This window comes from Leptodactylus fuscus, chromosome 8 (assembly GCF_031893055.1).
Source record: "Leptodactylus fuscus isolate aLepFus1 chromosome 8, aLepFus1.hap2, whole genome shotgun sequence".
In the NCBI taxonomy this organism is placed as follows: Eukaryota; Metazoa; Chordata; class Amphibia; order Anura; family Leptodactylidae; genus Leptodactylus; species Leptodactylus fuscus.
Genome location: NC_134272.1, coordinates 10540533 through 10562557, shown reverse-complemented (window position 1 = coordinate 10562557; position 22025 = coordinate 10540533). Strand labels below are relative to the sequence as shown.

The 22025-nt window shown below is 44.5% G+C and overlaps 3 protein-coding genes across 3 annotated transcripts in view; 2 read left to right on the top strand and 1 right to left on the bottom strand.

The window, feature by feature from the left end:
* Positions 1-483: 483 nt before the first annotated feature.
* Positions 484-9155, top strand: ECI1 (enoyl-CoA delta isomerase 1). The gene is made up of 7 exons (XM_075285021.1): positions 484-558; positions 2689-2793; positions 3436-3563; positions 4865-5011; positions 5425-5546; positions 6067-6245; positions 8566-9155. The coding sequence occupies exons 1-7, from the start codon at positions 507-509 to the stop codon at positions 8727-8729; spliced, it is 897 nt and encodes a 298-aa protein (XP_075141122.1). The 5' UTR covers positions 484-506; the 3' UTR covers positions 8730-9155.
* NAA60 (N-alpha-acetyltransferase 60, NatF catalytic subunit) overlaps positions 5420-22025 on the top strand; it is a 43261-nt gene continuing 26655 nt past the window's right edge. Inside the window, exon 1 of the mRNA XM_075285025.1 lies at positions 5420-5431. The gene's annotated coding sequence lies outside the window, so the exon portion shown is untranslated. The remainder of the gene's footprint in view (positions 5432-22025) is intronic.
* Positions 14043-18606, bottom strand: DNASE1 (deoxyribonuclease 1). The gene is made up of 8 exons (XM_075285022.1): positions 18475-18606; positions 17482-17570; positions 17301-17387; positions 15885-16000; positions 15200-15312; positions 14735-14889; positions 14272-14368; positions 14043-14149 (listed from the first exon to the last, which is right to left on the bottom strand). Exons 1-8 carry the CDS (start codon positions 18604-18606, stop codon positions 14096-14098), a joined length of 843 nt encoding a protein of 280 aa, XP_075141123.1. The 3' UTR covers positions 14043-14095.

The window sequence follows — 22025 nt, the reverse complement described above, 5'->3', positions numbered from 1 at the left end:
GCGGCCCCTTGGCTACAAAATGGCCATGAACAAATGTATGGTTTTTCGAGGTCGTTTTGCATCACAGTCATGTGAACGTAAACTTGGGCAACATCATATGACTACACAGTCTGTGGTAAAATGGTACGGTAACACAAGAGTGACATCTGTGTGACGCGCGGCGATTTTCGGCTTGTACGCTATGATTTTTTTTCCGCAATGTGTGGATGGGATTAGCCAGCGACCTGTCTACTCTTGAGGTAATGTAAGACGCAGCTTTTTTTGTCACAATGTAGGGCTTTCACCAAAAAACGTGTGACCAGGCAGCCAACCCTCTAGTCAGTGATGTGCCATAGGGATTATGGGATTGCCAAAAACTTTCTTTATTGAAATTGGGGCCAGGTGTTCGGGTGTGGGCCCTTCTACATCCACCAGGTGTCGCCCTTTACGTCTGAGTAAAGCTATTGGCTTGTACAGCCCTTGCTGTATATACAGAGCACGGCCGGCTGGGTAAAAGGTCAGACAAGATGGCGGCGCTGGCTGTGGTGAGGGGCTCGGCTCGCGCCCGGCTTCTATCAGGTGCGTCTCTGTTCCCGCCCTAATGACCCGCCACCTTCCCCGCGCTCAGTTTCGGCTCCAGTGGCGCCAAGTCTCCCCCCCCTCCCCGGTTTCCCGCGCACTGCACCCGCTGCAGCTCAGCCAGTGACATTGAGAAGGCGCCCCCCCCCCCCTCCTCCGTCATTAGAGGGCACTGCCTGGCATTACGTCTAGTGAAGCGCCCCCTATGGGTAGACAGCGGTATTACTAGCACTTTACCTCACAGCCATGTTTGGTGCTGGCAGGCTTCTCCCATTCTAATGGAGTGTGTAGTAAAGCTGCCACAGTCCCATAGATTTGGTGGTGGTTACCTGAATATTTGCTTTAAAGGGGATGTTCAGTCAGGATTTGCTTCCTCTTGATCCTCTCCATGTGTAGTATATACATCCATCCATTGTATACAGCTGTAGGCTATATGTGTAATGTACCGCGCTGTCTATATTGCATCTATATGGGGAAACAACAGTATCCTCTGTATTATATACCATGAAAGGAAAAAAAATTACATTTAGGCTATGGCCCTGCCCAAAAACGCAGAAAGTCTGCAAAGTTTTCCTCGCGTACGCACAATGACACCCGTACTATATGGTGCACGGAGCCGGCCGCTGATCCCTATGTGCCCCGTATAGTAAGCGGACACTGGTACTGCCATTGATTGTTATTACGTCTGTGTATCAAACTGGACAACTATACAACATGTCCGTCAGCCTTCAGAATGAATAGATGTGTAGGGAGAAATGGCGGCCGCTGTCTCGTATGTATGGGCAGCCTTGGCGTATAGTCAGACACAAGGATATGGGGGGTAATTTGGGGCAGTCTCCCCCCATGAAAATCCTCTCCAAAAGTTGACGTTGCAGAACAAATGGCCGAGCCTGGGGTTTCGGGTGCACCTTTTATTATGCAATGGGGCAAACTAAGCTGGAGATCGCGTGCCGCAGTCATTCTGTGGCGGAAAATGCAACAAGATTGAGACAGACTAACAATAGGAGACGACATGATCTTGAATAGCCGATAAAAAGGCCCAACAAAGGAAATCTGCGCAGATCCAAGTGTATCGTAAAACAGATTATTTAATTCCAGAATAAAGCCACGGCACGTTTCAGGGCGTTTGATCTTGAGTAGGACAAGAGTCAGAAGCTGAAGAGCAACTCTAGTTCCTCCATCTAAACATCTCCTTAAAGGGGTTGTCCCATGACAGACCTATCGCCTATCCACAGGTTAGGGTAGAAGTGTCACATAGCCGTGGTCTGACCACTTAATCCCCCAGCGATCAGGAGAATGGGGGACTGAAATGGGGTCCTATTCCGGACAGGAATGGGACCTGCTCTATATTTTCTAGATGGTTTCTACAGCCTGGACACTGATCAGTAAAAACTGTGGACGTCTGTATGAGGCCATAGACGTGAGTGTGTCTGTATACTATCTGCAATGGCGGACTATATACTGACCACTACAGTCATGTGCATGAGGCCTTATCCTCTGTACACGTTCAGTCTCTGCTCAGTCAGAGGGTAGAGGAAGAAGGCAGCTGCTTATCTTCCCAAAAACAAAAGGATTGGGAAGTTGAAAGCCAACGGCCTGATCCTTATCTGAAAGTGGGGGAGGCCCCATATACAATAGATGGTTGATTGTTCCTGCCAGTATGTGGTTTGCAGAAATTCATGCAGATCTATTGCAGTAATAAATGCATGGAAGTGTTTGCACCATAACAGCTGTTCTCTGACCCTGTTTGGGAATGTTCGTGCAATGGAGATAACCACTGTCTGGTATGAGGAGCGACCATGAGGGTTTTTAAAAGCAACCTGAAACAGAAAATGAAGTATTTGTAAAGCTGGAGCCTTACACTAGGGTCACATTTGTGCCTGTGATCATTGTTCTGGTCCGTTAGATTAGCAGAACAACAAACGCACGGACCACAAAAACCGTAGATGCCAACAGTGCCCAATGGACCCCATTTATTATAATGGGATCCCACAGGTGTCCATTCTTTTAAACTGAACCCGTTGGACTTGCCGCAATTTTTCATCGGTCACTGTGGCGAAGACTCCAACGCTGATGTGAACCCCGCCTTAAAGAGATGTTTGAGTACTTCTATATAATGTCTCTCCGCAGGTTCATTCTATGTCCACAAAGGAAGCCTGACGTCATTGCAACACTACCGGAGTCAGAGGGCGTTTAGTAACAACAAGATTTTGGTAGAATTGGATGAATCAACAGGTATGACTTATATAATATATATGGAGAGAGGTTTGGTATTGGGGTCTATATACAGGGGTGCTCTCATCTAGTCTTTGGTGTCTATACAGAAGGGGTCTAGCCTGAGATCTGAAGGAAGGACTGGGCTTGGGCCTGCTAAAAAGTGGATATGGCATGGGAGGCCTATATTGTTATTAAGGGGTCTGCTATAATTGGTCATATATAGGAACCCGCAGCATTAAAATCACATATTGCAAATACATAAGTGGGGTGTGAGGGAAAGAGATATAGGATATCCATACAAACACTGGGAGAACATACAAACTCCTTGCAGATGTTGTTCCTGGTGGGATTTGAACCCAGGACCCCATTGCTGCAAGGCTGCAGTGATAACCACTGAGCCACCGTGTTGCCCCAGGTGTGAGGGAAAGATTGACACGGAGTGCGTTTTCTTTTTGTTTCCCCCCTTGGAGTCTTCCTTCTCTGAATGGCTCCCTACAGATGTGCTCTCCTCCACCCTGACCATGGAATAATAAGAGCACAGAACAGCTCGCTACTATATCCTGATCAGGTTGCTACTTGGGGTGATTTGCTTTCTGATCACAGGCCTCAGTCTCATGTTTCTGATAAGGATGAAATAATGCAGCTTTGTTTCTGTCTTAGGGGTGGCAGTCATGCAGATGAAGAGCCCTCCAGTGAATAGCCTCAGCCTGGACTTTCTTACAGAATTCTCCATTAGTCTGGAGAAGCTGGAAATGGACCGCGGCTGCCGGGGAGTTATCCTGACTTCTGTATGTATTGTAATATCTGCCTGCTCTACTGTATTGTGTGATGGCGTAATACAGTGAATCACCTTAACGTGGCATACTTGAGACCTACTAGGTGATGGATCATCAAATATTCTGGATTGTCAAATGTCACAGAAAACGATATCATTTTCCTTTGTAAAGGAATGTTACTATAATATAACTACGTCCAAATTGCAGTCTTCTAGCTACAAATGGGCATACAGCTTTGTCGTGTAGATCACATGGGTACAAGACCTGTGCCACGCCATGTGCAGTGTGTTGATTGTAATCTACAGCCATCATCCTACTACAATGGCCAGGATCGGTTATGTTTGACACCAACAGTATCAATTTGTGACCATGGTATTCAGGTGGTTAGAAGGAGGAAGTGAGCTCCCTCTGTCACCCCATTGTCATTTATGCACCATAATTGCAGTACCCTAATTAGTGGGCTTAATTCATTAGGCTGCAAACAAGTTTGCATTGGAGCATCATTTAACAGGTCTGTCAGTTCTGACTGCAAGAATATATCACTGCATGCAGAGCTGTTCTTGCTATTAAGGGCACTTTCACCCTGGCAAATACAGTTTGGAAAATCCAATGTGTACATTGCTAAAATTTCCAGATGGAATCTAGTCTGGCTCTCCGGACTATCTGCATCCTAGGGATCTGTGATTGTAGGAGTCCCTGTCCCTTTACTGTATGTAGTATGGGACAGTATAGCATCGAGGAGGCAGGGACTCTAAGTATCATAGATCCCTTTGCTACTAGGAGTCCAGGTCTCCATACTGGGTTCGGGCTGGAAAATCAGGACTATGTTTTCCTGTGTTCATGATGATAGAAACCACAAAACCCATTAAGGTAAATTCACATGCAGCAGACTTGTTACAGAAGTTTCTGCAAATGCCTCGTTTTTCCTGAGTCAGTCTTGAAGAAATCCTTGTGTTTACTTCAGGAACAAGCATGTTTGGGATGTATGGAAAAGATTTAATTTGCAATTGGCATTTTTTCTTTTTCTCTCTCCGCATGATTTGTGCGGAAAACACACGGACCCCTTTATAGTCTATGGGTTCCGTGTGGTTTCTTTGCTAACCGCTGTTTAATGCATTCGATATTCAGTTTGGGAAGTCCGCTTGGGGACCCCTCCCCCAACAGAATACCGAACACAGATGTGAACCAGGTCTGTCACCTGAAAACTCTTAAGTCCAAGGGGTTGGTCATCTGATGGATCCAGCACAGTGTGGTGACTACCAGTATCATTTATTTATTGCAATTTTTTTAATAGGTGGGTTTTATTATTCCAGGCATTTCCCAGAATCTTCTCTGCTGGGCTGGACATCACAGAGATGTGTGGAAAAAGTACTGAGCACTATGGTGCTTTTTGGAGAGCTGTGCAGGAAATGTGGTTGAAATTATACGGGTCCAATATGGTGACGATCGCAGCAGTCAATGTAAGTGTCATCTGACTCCTTGTCCTGCTGATATGTGATGTCCATGTTGCCCCATGTACAGCAATTAAAGGGGTTATTTATTTATATTTCTTATGTAGCACCAATATATACTGCAGTGCATTACAGATGTTTACTGCCCCAAGTGCGGCCCAGTATGTAAATTCCTTATCAGTAGGGCCTGCGTTGGGAATGGAGGGGGTGCAAACTGGGCAATCAGGTCATCAGTATCAGACCAGCATCCGGGCCCTGCACTGATCAGCGTATACAAAGCACTGCTCCATTTCATTTGGATTTTGGGGGAATGTACTCTTTTAGATCTTTCCAAACCCTACAATTGAATAGCCAGAGTAAAAGGCTTGAAAGGTAACAGCTATATTTTATAAGGAACTAATCTCTCCCTTTTAATTACTCAGGGCTCAAGTCCCGCTGGTGGGTGCCTCCTGGCCTTGTGTTGTGACTACCGAATCATGGCTGACGACCCGAAATTTGCCATTGGCTTGAACGAGACCCAGCTGGGCATAGTTGCTCCATTCTGGTAATGTGTGATTTTTTTATTTTTTTTTTTTATTTATTTTTTTTTTTTACCTAAATACAATGAAAGTTTGTTTCTCCAGATTTACCAGATGAAATACTGTAAGCGGAGAAGGTGTGTCTGGAATCCGATCTCTTCTATTGTTCATAGAATTACAAGTGTGTCTTGTAGAAACCTATTTAGTATTGAGGCAAGCCTTACAGGGGTTTTCCTTGATTTTCTGTAACCTGAGGTTAGCCTGTGGGCAGCAGTTCCTTTGCTGCAGTATCCGACACAGTAATGTCCAAGATTATATAGCTGTGTTTACTATTGCAGCTAAACCCATTCAAGTGAATAGGGCTGAGCTGCAGTACCAGACATGTGCCAGTACGTAAGGGAAGAGGCTGCCACTTTCTGGGGTGAGAGGCCATCATTGTAAAATCCGAGAATACACACTATGGCCCTTTAAGTTATTATGGCTTTATGTGACTTGTAGTGCTTTTTCCCTATTTTACCTAAACATAATTTCCTATATTTGTCTTAGGTTTAAGGACACCATGACCAACACTATAGGCAATCGGGCAACAGAACAATCCCTTCAGCTGGGTCAAATGTATCCTGCACCTCATGCACTTAAAATTGGCCTTGTGGATAAGCTAGTTCCAGAGGATAAAGTACAGAGCACAGCAGCTGCCACAATGACCCAGTGGCTAAGTGTTCCAGGTACGGACCACACATGGCATGCTCACTATGATGATTCCTGGTGTGACATGGCTTTTATGACCTATTTGTACTGTATTGTAAAACAAGTCTATAGGTGGCAAGTCCAATTTCACACATAGCATATTTGTTGCAGATTTACTTTCTTTGGTTGTGAAATCCGCACTTGGCAAAAACAGATAATAGAGCTTGCAATGGAAAATTTCAGAACTCTTGGGGTAAGTTTTTTTTGGTCAGGATTTTGAGGCCGTATCTGCCTCAAAATCCTGACCAAAAAGACGGCTCCCATTGAAATGAATGAGAGCCACTCAGGAGATGCGAGATGCTCATTCTTCAGGTGAGTCGCCTCACGATTTGGCCTGAAGACACTCCCTCCTCCAGACTAGGCCCATTCATTGGGCTTAATCCGGAGTGGAGTGCTCAGCTGGATGCCGGTACAGTGCACCGGCTTTTAGGCGTGGGTACCCAGCTTTTGGTCCGTACCTGAGGCGGCCCCCGCCTCAGGTTCCAGACCAAAAATTGCCGTGTGAACTTACCCTTAGTCTCCAACAAGATCCTCATTTAGGCTGAAGTCTTACATTGTGAAAATGCTGCATTACCTGCAATTTTGTTCTTTCTGCCAAATTTTGGCAGATTCTGTGGTAGAGACTCCGGCGCAGTTGTGAACCCATGCCCACTTTGCGGTGAAAACCACAGCGCGGACACGCTGCGATTTCTAAAACCGGAGCAGTTTTGGAAATCGCAGCATGTCAATTATATGTACGGAAACGCCGACAGCTTCCCTGTAGATATAATTGAAACACAAAGTCCGTGGAGGAAAACTCTGCGAACTTTCTGTTTAAAGCGCTGTGGGAAGAACCGCGATGCGCTGCCGCCACAGTTTTTCCCGTAGCGCTTTATAGCTGCGAGTCGTCCCGTGGGGCTTTATCCTTAAAGGGGATTCCAACCCCTAAAATATAATTGCAAATGGCTCAATAGCTAAAAACAAAACAAAAAGCAATTGCTAATATACTTGCACTTTAGATTGCCTCTGAAAAGCTGTTTTGAGGGGTCAAAATGAATATTCACACCTTGTAATATTTTGGCATGACGTTGTAGTTGTTGGTCTGTCACTTCAAGCTTTTCTTGGTCCAGAGAATTAAGGAAACTCTCAATTACAAAAAAAATAACTTTGCAACTGTGTGTGTACTATTATTATTGAATAACTAACGCTAGGTTCACACCTGCACTTGGGTTTCCTTTCTCCATGTTCGGCTGGGGACCCAAAGAATGGAAACATAGTCCCCTTAAAAAGTGGTAACCCGTGTACCCCATATACTATCATAGGGTCTGCCAGGTATCCGCCCAAATACCGCAGAAAGAAAAGTTTTACTTGCCAGGACTTTTCTTTCTGCATTTTTCAAGCAGAATTGGAGACCGAATCCCCAAATGGAAATCAAATGCTGCTGTTAGTATAGCCTTGCTGACAACCTTACCCTTGGTTCACATCTGCATTTGGTAATCCGTTTGAGGGAGTCTGCATGCCCCCCCCCTTAACGGACTATTGAACGCATTTGCAAGTGGTATGCAGTGACCGCATACGTACCCCATTGACCAGTAGTGCCCAATACGTCGCTTGTGATCTACCGGTTGATCACAAAGGAAGTCTGGGTCGATTGTGTGACTTTTTTTTGTTTGATCCAGCGCAGGAGAGTATAATAATCGGAGCCCCAGGGGAGGTGAGAGAGCATAATAAACAATGTTACTTACCTCTCTGGGATCCGATGTCAATCTGACAATGCTGCAGCCAAGGCCCCGCCCACAAGAAGTGGGTAGTAGATCTTCTAACTTGGTCATTTTATAAGTAGCTCACATGTGGAGAAAGTGTGAGCACCCCTGCCATAGACTATAATGGGGTCCATGTGCTTGCCGCAAGATCTCCGCACTAGTCATGTGTACAGGAAAGTAGATTGTGAAGTACTTTCCTGTCCGCATGTTCCCTGCGGAGATCTGGTGGCAAGCACATGGATACCATTATAGTCTATGGGGTCCGTGCGCTGTCACTGCACGCCACTTGCAAATGTTTTCAGTAGTCCGTTACCAACGCAGATGTGAACGATGCCTGATTGTGAAGTAATCTGTTCCCCTCCAGAGCATTAACCACATCTCTGATGCACACAGTTTATTAACAAGAGGTCAGATTATCAATGGATAATGGGATATGGGAGTCAGATCAAGACTCTGATAGACATATTGTAATTTTTACAGACTTTCTTTATTAAATGGCCAATCGCACGCGTAACAATTTTTTAAAAAAAAATTTTTTCTTTCACCTTCCATACAGATCATGCCCGTCAGCTTACCAAATCCATGATGCGTAAGCCTGCAATCGACAGACTTGTTAAAAATCGGGAAGACGATATTAACAACTTTATCAGTTTTATCTCAAGGGACTCCATCCAGAAGTCTTTGCAGGTCTACATGGAGAGATTGAAACAGAAAAAATAATGGCAAGCCAAATCGATGCTTGAATTTAATAAGCCATATATGAGAACCTAGCAATGAGAAGGTTGAGGTGTCCGATCACTTGTCTTTAGCTTGATGGGGCGAAGTGGTGTAATTTTCCTGGTAACTGTGACTTCTCCCTTGTGTGCCTGTTATCCTTGTACTATAATCCTCCTGTGGTCAGGGGCAGTTGTTCTAGGGCATCGCAGGTTTATAAGAAGATGTATGAATGTCTGTGGGTGTCATAACCACAGGTTCTAAATTTCCTTTGGTCCTTACTCACAACCCGGTTTGTGCTCAAAATTCACGTGCAGGAGGATTTGTCTGTTGTTAGAAAACTGACTTTGTAATTCTGCAGGAATTTGGCATATTCAAGGTCTATACACTTTGTGACCTTTGTACTAACTAAAAAAATAAAAATAAAATATTTTTTGAATTGCGTTTTGAAATGTTTTGGGGTTATTTGCTGAAAATTTTCAAGTGAGCTTTATTTACCCATTGGGAAGGAGGCAGAGTGACTCGATTACTGGGTGATACACGGCCGAAACCAACCTTGAAACTACCTGGTCAACATCTGCCCTAGGTATAAGGCCAAATAAGGTATCTTTAAAAAAAAAAAAGTAGGCTTTAGTGTTGAGCAATATTTGATGCATTTAACCCCTTGGTGTTCGGCCGATTACACGCATTCCTATGCCGGCGAGGTATTCGATGAATACTATTTGCTGAACACTAGTAATAAGCACAACCTATTTAATTTATGCACATCTAATATGGTACGACAATTCTGTTTGAAAGCAACACTTACAAGCATTATTCCCACTAGCCTGGAACCTAGAGGAATTGAAAGGCCTGAGGCTACAAAAAGATGGCTGGGAAGTCATTATGAAAGACTTCACCTACCACCTTGTCCACTCAGCTGGTATTTTATTTCCCCTTTTTTTTTCCCCCAAAAGGAAACTTAAGAATTGAAAGGCCACAGACTATAAGGTCAAAAAAGATGGTGGCGTCAGCCTTAAAGAGGACCTTTCACCACTTTTGGGCACATGCAGTGTTATATACTGCCAGAAAGCCGACAGTGCGCTGATTTCAGCGCACTGTTGGCTTTCCCGATCTGTGCCCGGTGTAAAGAGCTTACGGTGCCGGTACCGTAGTGCTCTATGGTCAGAAGGGCGTTTCTGACCATTAGCCAGAGACGGCCTTCTGCCTCGCGGCGCCAATCGCGCTGTTCTGTGGAGCCGGGAGGAACGCCCCCCTCCCTCTGCTTACAGCGCTCGTCCATAGACGAGCATTATCAGGAGCGGGAGGGGGGTGTTCCTCCTGGCTCCACAGCACAGCGCGATAGGCGCCGCGAGGCAGAAGGCCGTCTCTGGCTAATGGTCAGAAACGCCCTTCTGACCATAGAGCACTACGGTACTGGCACCGTAAGCTCTTTACACCGGGCACAGATTGGGAAAGCCGACAGTGCGCTGAAATCAGCGCACTGTCAGCTTTCTGGCAGTATATAACACTGCATGTGCCCAAAAGTGGTGAAAGGTCCTCTTTAAAGGGAATTTGCCAACAATTCAGCTGTGTGTATCTATGGTGTAGTTCTAGACAAGTATAATATAGGTGAATGTTCCTGGCAATCACGGGACTAATGGACTCCTAACATTATAGATCAATATGATATTGTCGGTTTTGGTCCTTGGACCTACGGTCTGAGTCCACTTGATGATCATGACCTTTGGGCTAACCCTTCAACCCCTGAATGACCTCTTTCTCCCTATGTGTAGTAATCAGGATCGAGAAGGCAGTGACAGGAAAACAAGGCCTGAGCAAAGCACAGCTTATATTACCCTGGGCCTATGCTGTGGTATTTGTGGATTAGACAAATCATAATAGAGACATCATGAGGTTTGCAGAACAATCATCCCAATGTCACTGTATCCTTAGTAGAATCCACAGGCTTGATAAATTCGGTCCTCCCCCTAGCAGGCAGAGGAGGGGAGAGACCCACACCCCTACTTCCCAATTATTGCACAGCGGCTGGCTTGTCCTTAGATGACTTTAGTTCACGCCGCTGCTTGCATTTCAAGTACCAGGCAAGAGACTCATCCCCTGGGAACACTGTCACGTTTGATTCGGTTTTCTCTTTCCAATTTAATTGTTCTTTCACGTGTTTCCTGAGTAGCAAGGGACACTTTGGTTTCCAGGTTAAAAGAAATATTCATTCCAAACTTATGTCTCAAAACACAGAGCAGTTTGCTTTGTGCTTTAGTTACGGACTTATTTATTTAGGTCGGCTTCACATGCGTGGTTTAATGGGTTTAAGAAAAATTTCAGTTTTTTTTTAAAGCATTTCTTTATTTCTATTTTTACTTGTTTTATTTTGGATTTAAATTTACCGTAAAGGGAGCTCAATGAGGACCTATCTATCTCATATCTAATTTATCTATCTATCTACCTGCTGTACTCATGAGAAGTCTGGCTTCATACTGGTCCAGGTTTACACACAGTATATTTGTCTAAGACCCCTTGCATACGACCATGTGCTATGTCTATGTGCGATCTGTTTTCTTTCTCCCAGATAGCACACCGACCCATTCATTTTGTCCGGGCCACAAAATTCAGTACGGTTACCATTCATGTCTGGTTTTGCGGCAATGCTTCTGCAACCTCCATTCACTGAATGAATTGGTCACGAAACATGGGAGGCATTCAGATGATGTCCTATACCGTTACGTCCGGTGTTCAGCACATTGTAGTGTGCAAGGGGCCTAATTTTCAGACCGTGCAAACTTGGACTAGAAAGTTTTAAGGTTGTGTTCCAAGACATAAGAGACATTCCATACAGGTAGACTAGGGGCAGAGGAAGATTCTGCGGAAGAAAACGCAATGCGTTTCCATTGCGTTTTTTTCCGTAGCAAAATGAAGTATGAGGTGCATGTCTGGCACACGAAAGGGAGTGCGCTACAATTAACCCCATCTACGCCCCCCCCTTCCTTGCATTAATTACTTTAAGCCTCGCTAGAAGGTAAAAGAAGGACTTGGAACAACCTTTAAAACTGCACCAGGTTTATCAATGTGTCTAATGCTGATAAATTTGGTGCACATTTAGGCTAAGGCCCCATGGTATGATATGCAGCGGGAACGCATCACGGTTCTTCCCGCTGCACTTTGAACAGAAAGTTCATGGACTTTATCATTATATCTAGGTGGAAGCCACCAGCATTTCTGTAGATATAACTGACCTGCTGCGCTGCGGTTTTTACCGCAATGTGGGCATTGGATTCCATAAATTTTGTAATTACTGTAAAACACTAGCGTTTCTTGGACTCAGACTGTCTAGTATAGCTGCAAAACACTTGTGTTCTTTTTGACAGTGACTACGCCCACTTTCCGTTAATCTGCGCCCCTTTCCTGTGAAGCCACGCCTCTCTTCCTACAAGTTGTTGATGTGTCTAAAATGCTTGATCAATGTGACACACGGCATAGTTGACAGTTTTTTGGTGTAAATTATGCCAGAAATTTGGAATATTTAGCTGTGTAGATCTCACCTGCAGTTACAAGAACCAGGTAAGTGATGTCCTCAGGTATATAGTAATACTGGCACAAACCAAGCATGATGGGAAACAGAAATGAGGGAACTGGACTCAATCCATGTCGGACTGTTATATTTTTTATAAAAATCTATACAGTTTATTAATACATGATATAAATTACAGAGAAGAGAATATTTACAGCTTTTCACATGTAGGAATTTGGTGCTGATTTTGAAATGGATTCTGCCCCAGACTTCCTGCAGATTTAGTTCTGAATTTGGTTCCTATTGTTTTCAATGGGAGACAGAGATCAAAGCAGGACGATGATCAGGTGCAGAACCTACAGCTCAAGACGCTCGGATCATCAGCACCATTGATCTGGGGATGATCGGTGAGGGAAAGCCAAGGCTCTGCAGGGACCCGGATGGATGGAAATGAAGAGGATTCAGAAATGGAAGTCAGTCTCAATTCCTCTTCATTTTGCTAAGTGTGAAGGGCCCCTCACAGTTTTATGTATATTGTTGCAGTCCATCACCTCACGTGTTTTCTTACTAGTGATTGGTCAGTGATTTGCTCAGCACTATACGCCTTTTGCTTCATTCAGCTACACTCAAAGTTCTGACAACAGGCTGTTTCTCTCCTTTCTCTGGACTGCGAATTCTGGTCTGTTTCTATGACATGTTACAAGTTTAGTATGTGTTATACCAGGGGTGGGCAATTAATTTTCCCATGGGGCCACATGAGAAATTGTAACGGTTCTAGAGGGCCATGTGCAAATTTAGCTCCACCCACTTCTCTGCTGACTCCACCCATTCTCAATCATTTTTCCATGTGCTCCACAAAGTAAAATCCTCCTACAGTCACCCTAACATTATACACCCCACATTATAATGTTTCCCTCCAAATGTCCCACAGTATTAAGTCCCTCTCCTGGTGCCCCAGTATAAACTAGCAGAAACTAGAGGGGACATTAAACTGGGGCAGCTGGAGGGGGACATTAAACTGGGGGCAACTAGAGGCAGACATGTCCCCCTCCAGCTACCCCCCATGGTTTAATATCCTCCTCCATTTGCCCCCTAGTTTAATGTCCCCTCGCCATGTGCATTCAGTTTAACTGCCCCCCTACATCTGCCCCTAGTTCCCCCCTTTTGCTCACACATGCTGTCTCTTCTCTCTTTATCATCCAGCAGCCTCCATTGCCGACAGCTTGCAGGAAGCACAGTCCTGTGTGGCTCCGCCTACTAACGAGTCATAGCCTATCCTGGTGATAGACTGTGATGACATCATCACAGGTCCTTGAAAAAACTTCAACTAGCTATGCGGACGGATAGAAGCAGCCAGAGGGCCGGATATGGCCAGCGGGCCATACATTGCCCAGGTCTGTGTTAGAGCCACATCATAGCATCATATGGGAAGTTAGAGCCAGTACCATCTCTGCCTGCTGGGAGGACAGTGTCATCATCCTCTCCTCTATAATCACATGTATATTGTATAAGCTAAGAGGCTATATATATATATATATATATATATATACATGTACAACCATCTTCTTCATTATAACTGTGACAGGCGCCTGCTACCATATTCATGTAAATACTGACCTGTATAGAGCACGTGCTCCAGTCACTTATAGTAATAAGATATTAATCCTATATGAAATATTTTCCCTTCCCCAAAGTCCATGGTCTATGACTTGTCAATATAATAGTCATCTCGTGTAACACACAGACATGTGGAATAGGGTTTTTCTATACCAAGGAGGCACAGAGATACCCTGCTGTCCATTTGACTCTGTTGGTTTTGCACCACTGGCATTGTTGCGTCCATGTGTAGCCATGTAAGGTTGGGTTAAGCCGATATCAGTTTCAGCTCCACAGGGTAATGGTCACTGACTGCTAAAGCCTGTGAATAGACATAGAAACATTATAAGGAAGCCAAAGAGAGCACGATATAATATTAGATGGTGATAATAAGTTACATTGCAGTAGGCGTACGCCTATCATTCTTTTTTTTTTTTTTATTACCTGTTCTAGTGTCAACTTGTATTTTTCCTGAAAGTTGAAAACTTTGGCTGAGTTGGGCACGATGGCGTCATGCAGGGCTGCACCGCTGATAACAATTCTGGAAAGGAAAAAAAAAGTACAATAAGGTATGAATACAGATATGTGATCACAGCGATATAAGGGTCCCCTGGTACACATATCACATTCAGACTTGGTCATGGAACTGAGAGGGTTGTGGTATGAGTGCGACTCTTACAGATGGACATGGTGGCGAAGCCCACAATATCACCTTGATGTAATAGTATATCATGGTTTGCTAACTACCTTGGGCTCTTGATGTAAAAGGTGTGTTATGGTGAGAAAGGGGTTAACTTAAAGCTGCGCTGTGATTGGCCAGATTTAATATTTGTGTCCCGTGTATTCATGGCATAGTCTTCAGTCTTACATCCCTATTGGGGAGATGACTTTGTATTCTTGCAGTTACCTGTCATATGCACAGTTTGATCTCCCCACCGTGGTGTCGACATCGTGCGGTATAAGCCATGTAAAATCCTCACTGTTGTACATACGGATGTTGTCCCAGTCAGACTCGGTGACGTAGCTACAGCCCGCATTGAAATCTCCCAAAAAGATGATGTTCTATAAAAATATAATGAAAGTAGTTATTATATAAATCACTTAATATCAGAATCCCTGATATGTATCTAATAGAGATGAGCGAGTACTGTTCGGCTCAGCCGATCCGAACAGCACGCACGCATTGAAATGAATGGAAGCACCTGGTACTTCCGCTTTGACACCGGCCGACCGCTTAACCCCCCGCGTGCCAGCTACGTCCATTCATTTCAATGCGAGCGTGCTGTTCGGATCAGCTGATCCGAACAGTACTCGCTCATCTCTAGTATCTAAGAAAAAAAAACAGCCAGCTCCTCCTTCTCATAATACTTACATCAGTTCGGTATTTCTTCCATATATCCACATAGACATCATATAACGCATCGATCTCCTGAACAGCATCTTTAGGGGCAGAGTGCAGTGGGACCAGCACAATATTCTGGATGACTACAAAACAAGATCATCGAGGTTATACCACAGAATATTCCATCATAGTGTAACAACATCCAAGTGCATTCACTTCCTAGCATTCAATATGGGCAGTAAAGTCGGAAACACCGCGGCAAAATCCATGACAGTCCCTGCAAAGTGGATGCGATCCTAGAAAATCCTATCCACACATTGCAAAACAATAAGTGCAGTGGAAATTCTACGATTTCAAAGACTGTCACGTAGAGATGAGTGAATACTGTTCGGATCAGCCGATCCGAACAGCACACACCATAGAAATGAATGGATGCACCTGGTACTTCCGCTTTGACGGCGGCCAGCCGCTTAACCCCCCGCGTGCCAGCTACGTCCATTCATTTCTATCCGAGCGTGCTGTTCGGATCGGCTCATCTCTACCGTCACGTTTTTGTTAAATCGGAGCATGTTAACTATATCTATGGAAATTTCGCGTCAAAATCCGTTCCAAAAAACCCTGTCTGTGGCTACAGAGATGTGTTTCTACCCCTAGTATAGGCCCCTATGTGGTACAATATTGATTTGAAGGCATTTTGGACCCTTTTAATACTGACCTGTTCCTGGAGCATTGAATATGACCACAAATGGTTCCCTGCTGAAGGTGTCCTCTCCAGTGTACATGTTGTGATCGTGGTAATGGTAATGGTCTTGCACATTCACTTTGTCATTTCTGTGGGATGCAATTGGGAAAAAATACAGGTAAGTGGCTAGCCTAGTTAAAGGAGAAGTCCTAGTGTGTGTGTATATATATATATATATATATATATATATATATATATATATATATATACACATATTATATATATGTATTTCACCAATGATTTACAACACTGGCGGCCATTTTGTTTCTGGGGCTCAGGCACTAGAACTCAAACCCAGTCCTGAAAACTATAACATATTATTTTTTATAAAGAGCCCCTTAAAAACACATTCCTACCCTATCATCTCACCCTGGAGTTCCTGTATAACTACTCTTGATTGTGATCTTGCATACATTATATCTGGCTTAGTCACGTACCAAAGCATACTACTTTATGCATTAACCCTTCTGCTGTCAAGGACTTTTGAGAAAAGGTGCCCATTATACATCTTCTTATGTGTCATTGGGGCCAGGGTGCACCCTTATAGTTACAGGATCCTCATCTCAGAGCAGAATGCAGCCACCAAGAGCTAACAAACAATAACAAGACAGCACTGTGTAATGCTCATTGTTTCCTGCGGAGGCGCTGCAGGGATCCTGGAGAGTAGCTGCTCGACTTCCCTACAGATTACACCTGATCCCTAGGGGTGTCCTCTCTGGCCTATATGAAGCTCACATATTCACGGCAATATTCTGACAAGTCCTATCCTACAAGTACTATCCTCCTTCCATAGGTTTGCAGCCGGCTGTGCAGATAGACAGTATGGGTGTTATGCCAGGCTCTGCAGGCTGTGTCATGTTATCTTATGCCCTGGGCTGCTCGCCAATGGAAACACTGGGAGCTGTTTTAAGGAACTGGAACAAAAGCATAAATAATGCTAAAGTTGATATAAACCAGTAATACAATGAGTCATAAAAAAGGCTCAAAAAGTTACAAGAACAAGAAATTTCTTCAGAAAGTAATAAACTTGTGCAACTTTCTCAAATTCTATTTGCCTAACCTGAGACAACCCCTTTGGAAATGCGGCCGTCTCCAGCAAACGGACGATGTTGCTGGGGGAAGCTGTAGCCATCCACGCTTTTCCTTTGCAGCGCCCACTACAGAGCAGATGTAGTATTACAAGGTGGCCATGCAGATGCATGGACACCCTTTGTTACGCTTGAGTCTGACAGAATGCGGGCAGCTTGGGAGTGTTGCCACTTGGGAGATGTTTATGGCCTCCGTGTGCTGTAGTATTACATTTAGACAGGGATTGGCTTCTAGAGATCACCCAAACATATGGAATAGCAAGACAACATACATTCCCATCTGTTATACGTATCATCTCACCTGTAGATATACAGGTAGCGCTCTTTATAACTGTCTCTTCCGAGAGTGTCGCTGACCAGATAGGAGTAGTATGGGTTTGGACCCTGGCTGTGAATGAATAAAAGGTTAGTAATGTATAATTATATATAACATGGCCTCATGAGGCTGTATGAGGATCACAAGTAAGTAAGAAACATCTCACCTGTTCAGTTCTGTCATCAGCGTTTCTACTGCGCTGAGATCTTTGTCCCGGACTTCCTGGATGAGAACTATATCATACCGCTGCAATATCTACAGGCATAAATATAAGTTAGTGGAAACCATCGACAAGCAGCTAGACAGGACCACCGCATGTAAGCAAATGCCTACTCAACTGCATATCTGACACTAGTTACCACTCTACACGTTCACGTGAAACAATCCCCATGTACATTGTCCCAATACGTCGATCGTTATCTACTGGTCGATCGCAATTGACGTATGGGTTGATCGCGGGATGCAGCCAGGGATCCCCGGTGTCTGCTTGTTCACAGTGCAGGCTGAGAGTCGACTCTCAGCCTGCGCTGTGAACAAGCACTCCGGACACTTGCAGGCCGGGCAGCAGCAGCTCCGGGGGATGACATGCTCCCCGCTCTTAGGGATGGAGGGAGCTGGGGTGCTGCTTGTTCACAGCGCAGGCTGAGAGTCATCTCCAGACACTGCCGCAGCCCCAGCCTGCCAGTGTCCAGAGATAACTCTCAGCCTGCGCTGTGAACCAGCAGACACCGGGGATCCCTGGGCGGCCACAGAACGTGGACAGTCGAAGGCTGTGCATCCTAAATCTTCCTCCCTTTCCCACTCTAGTACATGAGAGGACAGGAGTAATGCATTTGCAATACAAAGACTTCGGTTTTGGAAATTGCCGCATATCTGCTGTACCTATTCTTCTGCAATGTGTGGATAGAATTCACTGCTTTTTTTTTTTATCCGTGGCAAATTCTGCCGTGGCCATACCACGGCGTTTCCGCCAAGTGGGGCCCTGGCCTAATGTTGACTTCTGGACCCCTCTAGCGTATAGGTTACCACTTCGACCCCCATAATTACGCCGGTGTCACAGTGTAGCTCTTACTTTAAGGTTGGAAATGTAACTTTTAGCTATCAGATAAAAAATGGAGTTGGACTTGGATTTTCTAGAAATAGTTGCAGGATGCTTTACCTTCATTATAATGGAGCTAACTTCAGGATTGTTCATTTTAGAATCTCCAAACGCCTGGATGTTAAATGCTCCGATTCTTATCGCTGAGACTGTATAGGCAGCGAGCATGAGCACAATCGCCAAACTCAACATCTCTAATGAGGGCAAACATAAAATACACATGAAAAAGGAAATAAATAAGATACAAAAAAAAACTCTAAAATAATCAGCATCATATTTATTATAGAAGATTGAGTTCAGAGATGAACGAGTTAACCCCTTGTACACAAAAAAAACCATCTCTATTAGGTTAAGGCCCAAGAACGCAGCTATAAAACACAGCACGTTTTTTCCGCAGCATTTTCCGTTGCGTTATGGCTGAATTTTCTCAGCGTTTTTTCTTCTTTCAATAAACCTATTTGTACTGGCTGGATTTCATACTGTTCTATAGTGCAGGGTCCTCAACCAAAGGCTTGGGATCCAAATACAACCCTTAGGCCCCCATTTATGCGATTTCAAGTATTGTCAGCTCTAGAAACTTCTGTGCATTATGGACGCCATTGGGCACCGGATAGACTGGAGTGCAGAGTCTTAAGAATCTCCCAGTCTTCATTCTTAAAGGCGTTTTCCTGGGCATTATAGTGGGAAAGGTCATCAATAGGTTATTGGAGGGGGATCCAGGCTGGTTGAGGAGGTCTCTTTAAATTTCCGATTTTATTTTTCTTTTAAAACAGGTCTGACCTATAAAAGCAGTGATGAGATCTTGGAGCCAACACATCCCCATGTCTTGTCTATGATTCGATCTACAAACCGCTGCTGTCCCCCTTTCACCCCATGTCATTAGGGTTGGGAGTTTCTATACAAGTGTACTGTATGTCAAAAAGTTGCACCCTATACTGCCTCCAGGGCAATAATGTGTTTACTTGGAGGAACGCTTGAAGAATATTTTCTTCTTTAAACTCCTCTATTACATCAACTAATATAAACTCATATGACCTTGAAGGAGTTGTCTGGTTTAGACGACCTGTTACTGAAACTTGAGCCAATATAGGGGGGCGGTCTACCGTTCAGGACCCAGCACATCTCTCCTCTGATGTAACCAACACCTCCATGCATTGCATGAAATTTATTTCCAATTGTGTAATGCTTTGCTTCTCCTGTGGAGGCGCTGCAGGGAATTAAAATACATTAAATTAAATACAATGTAGTGCTGGAAAATACAGAGAATTGCCAGTGACTGATGTCCTAAGAGGAACACTATGTATACATGATATCAGAGGTGATACTCAGAATACTGACTTCCTCCCTGTATAGATACACTGGCAGGAAATATTAATAGCGCTTCTAGGGTTTATTATTTGTATGTAGCATATTTACATAATTAGTCTATGTACTGTCATGCCAAGACTTAGGATGAGAATGAGATCTGTTTATACAAAGCTGAACATGTCGATTGCACATACTGGGAGAACTGCTAGAGAATGACAACCACAAGTACAGAAATTCGGAGGAGGGCGAGGGGAATCATGGTATAATGCAAATACTAGATACAAAGTAGGCGCAGTCGTGTACTTTACAGGTCAGTGACATAAGTGTGACCTACATCCTATTATTGCGCTTTAATGTTTTGGCTGATCAGTGTGTATTATAGTAGAGGGCAGTAGAATTATTTAGAGAAATAATGGGTGCAGGTAGCAGTAGTAGTGTCCCAGAGACTAGTGATAACTATGGGCTAGTAGTGGTATCAACTATAACACAGCTACCAGCCATATAGAATACGACATATACCATTGATGTATTGTATGTGCTACAGGGTGGACAGATGTGTCCTAGACAATCCTGGTGGAGGAGGAGAAGTAAAGCCATGACTATAGAGACCACAACATTGGGAGGTTAGATGGGTGATAAGGATGGAGGACATTGATTCTAGTAAAGGGTCCTTTGTACTGAGCCAAGAAGAAGAGAAAGGAGAGGAAAACCTTGGCTGAGATGGTGTGGGAACCATTCTGCGGATCGGAGAACTCTTGCTGCAAAAGGAGACCAATAGATGAAGACATTAGCCCAATGTGGGCTGTCATAGGATGATGCTATGAAGTCCACCAGTAGACTTCCCCTTTAAGTACTCGGTAGTAAACAAAGAAGCTCCCTATAAAATTCGATTATACATAAAGTACTAGCGGATGGGGGTTCTAGTACAATGGTAAAGGTAATGAGAGTGGCCGAGAATGAAGATAAAAAAAGAAGAGTACTCACTGGTACGTCTAGTAATCCTGGCGTGTCTGTCTGACTCCGAAAATTGATGAAAGGTTTTCTAAGAGATGTATCATTGGTGTTACTAGACAGCTGGTTATATAGCATCAATCCTCCCACACAGACAGGTTATGAAGCAAGTGATGCAGCTCCTCCCAAATGGAATAATGTTGGTAGTAAAAACAGAGATTGTCACACCTACCTGAGCAGAGACCTGTACTCTGTATACAGTATCATAGTGCGGATGACAAGATACAAGGAATAGCCATTAGCTACATACCTGGGATATCCGCGGCTCAGACCCCACACCAGAAGCAACGTGCAAGGTATACAGCTCCCGGCAGCCGAGACAGCTGATCCATGTGGCGTCCATTGATGGGACATTGGTATCTTTTACCCATAGGTTGCAGACAATCCCTTTAAGACTGACACTTCATGTGACTGTCTTACGCAAGATGCTCCTGAATTATTGAGAAGCTTCGGCTTTATAATAGTTGTGGCATACTCTCGAACACCAGAACTGATATCTACACCGGGGGAAGATTTCTGGTGACACTCAGACCACTTTTCTAGTGTCAGTTCTAGTAAGTTTGTCAGGCTGAAGTGTCCCTGCCCTGGTGCCTTCCCACCCCACTCTGCCCACTGGTTTACAAAGTGGCGAATAGGGTGCAGTAGGTGAGATGTGCCATTGTGCGCCTCAAATGGGACAATCTGGCAGTATTCAGGTGCCCCCCTGTTAGTACATCTGGGCCTTTGTGTTTCGTCTCCTCACCATTAGCTTACTGTCAGAAGTTGAAGAGTTAGGGCTCGTTCACATCTGCGCCCAGGTGTCTGTTCTGCAGGTTTCCGTTTCCTGCATAAAACAGAGCAGGAGACGGAAACTGCAGGACTCTTTCATACCCATTCATTTGAATGAGTGAGAAAGCTGTCCGGCCGTGAGCGGCGGTGAGCGTTTTATGCTCTCCGCTGCGAAACCGGGTTTTTTAATCCGGACACAGAGTCGGATATGCAGTACTCTGTGTCCGGATTTAAAAAAAAAAACGGTTTCGCGGTGGAGAGCATAAAACGCTCACCGCCGCTCACGGCCGGACCCGGTCTGTGGTTTCCGTCTTCTTACATGCAGAAGATGGAAACCACAGAACGGAGACCAGAACGCAGGTGTGAACCTAGCGTTAGACTAAATTCACATCTGCTACAGAGTCTGAGGCCCGGCTCACATCTGCGTTTGGTGTCCTGTTTGGGTAGTCTGCTTGGGGACTGCCTGAATGGAAACCTATATGCTAAGAAACCACTATAGTCTATGGGGTCCGCGTGGTTTGCAC

What these genes read in the sequence shown, in the direction of transcription:
- DNASE1 (XM_075285022.1), bottom strand. Translation starts at nt 18,606, where the DNA reads ATGTTGAGTTTGGCGATTGTGCTCATGCTCGCTGCCTATACAGTCTCA. An exon ending in TTAGCTCCATTATAATGAAG is followed by an intron (nt 17,571 to 18,474) that starts GTAAAGCATCCT and finishes TTATGCCTGTAG; the next exon opens with ATATTGCAGCGGTATGATAT. An exon ending in CGCTACCTGTATATCTACAG is followed by an intron (nt 16,001 to 17,300) that starts GTGAGATGATAC and finishes TGCATCCCACAG; the next exon opens with AAATGACAAAGTGAATGTGC.
- ECI1 (XM_075285021.1), top strand. Translation starts at nt 507, where the DNA reads ATGGCGGCGCTGGCTGTGGTGAGGGGCTCGGCTCGCGCCCGGCTTCTA. An exon ending in TCGCGCCCGGCTTCTATCAG is followed by an intron (nt 559 to 2,688) that starts GTGCGTCTCTGT and finishes GTCTCTCCGCAG; the next exon opens with GTTCATTCTATGTCCACAAA. An exon ending in GGCATAGTTGCTCCATTCTG is followed by an intron (nt 5,547 to 6,066) that starts GTAATGTGTGAT and finishes TATTTGTCTTAG; the next exon opens with GTTTAAGGACACCATGACCA.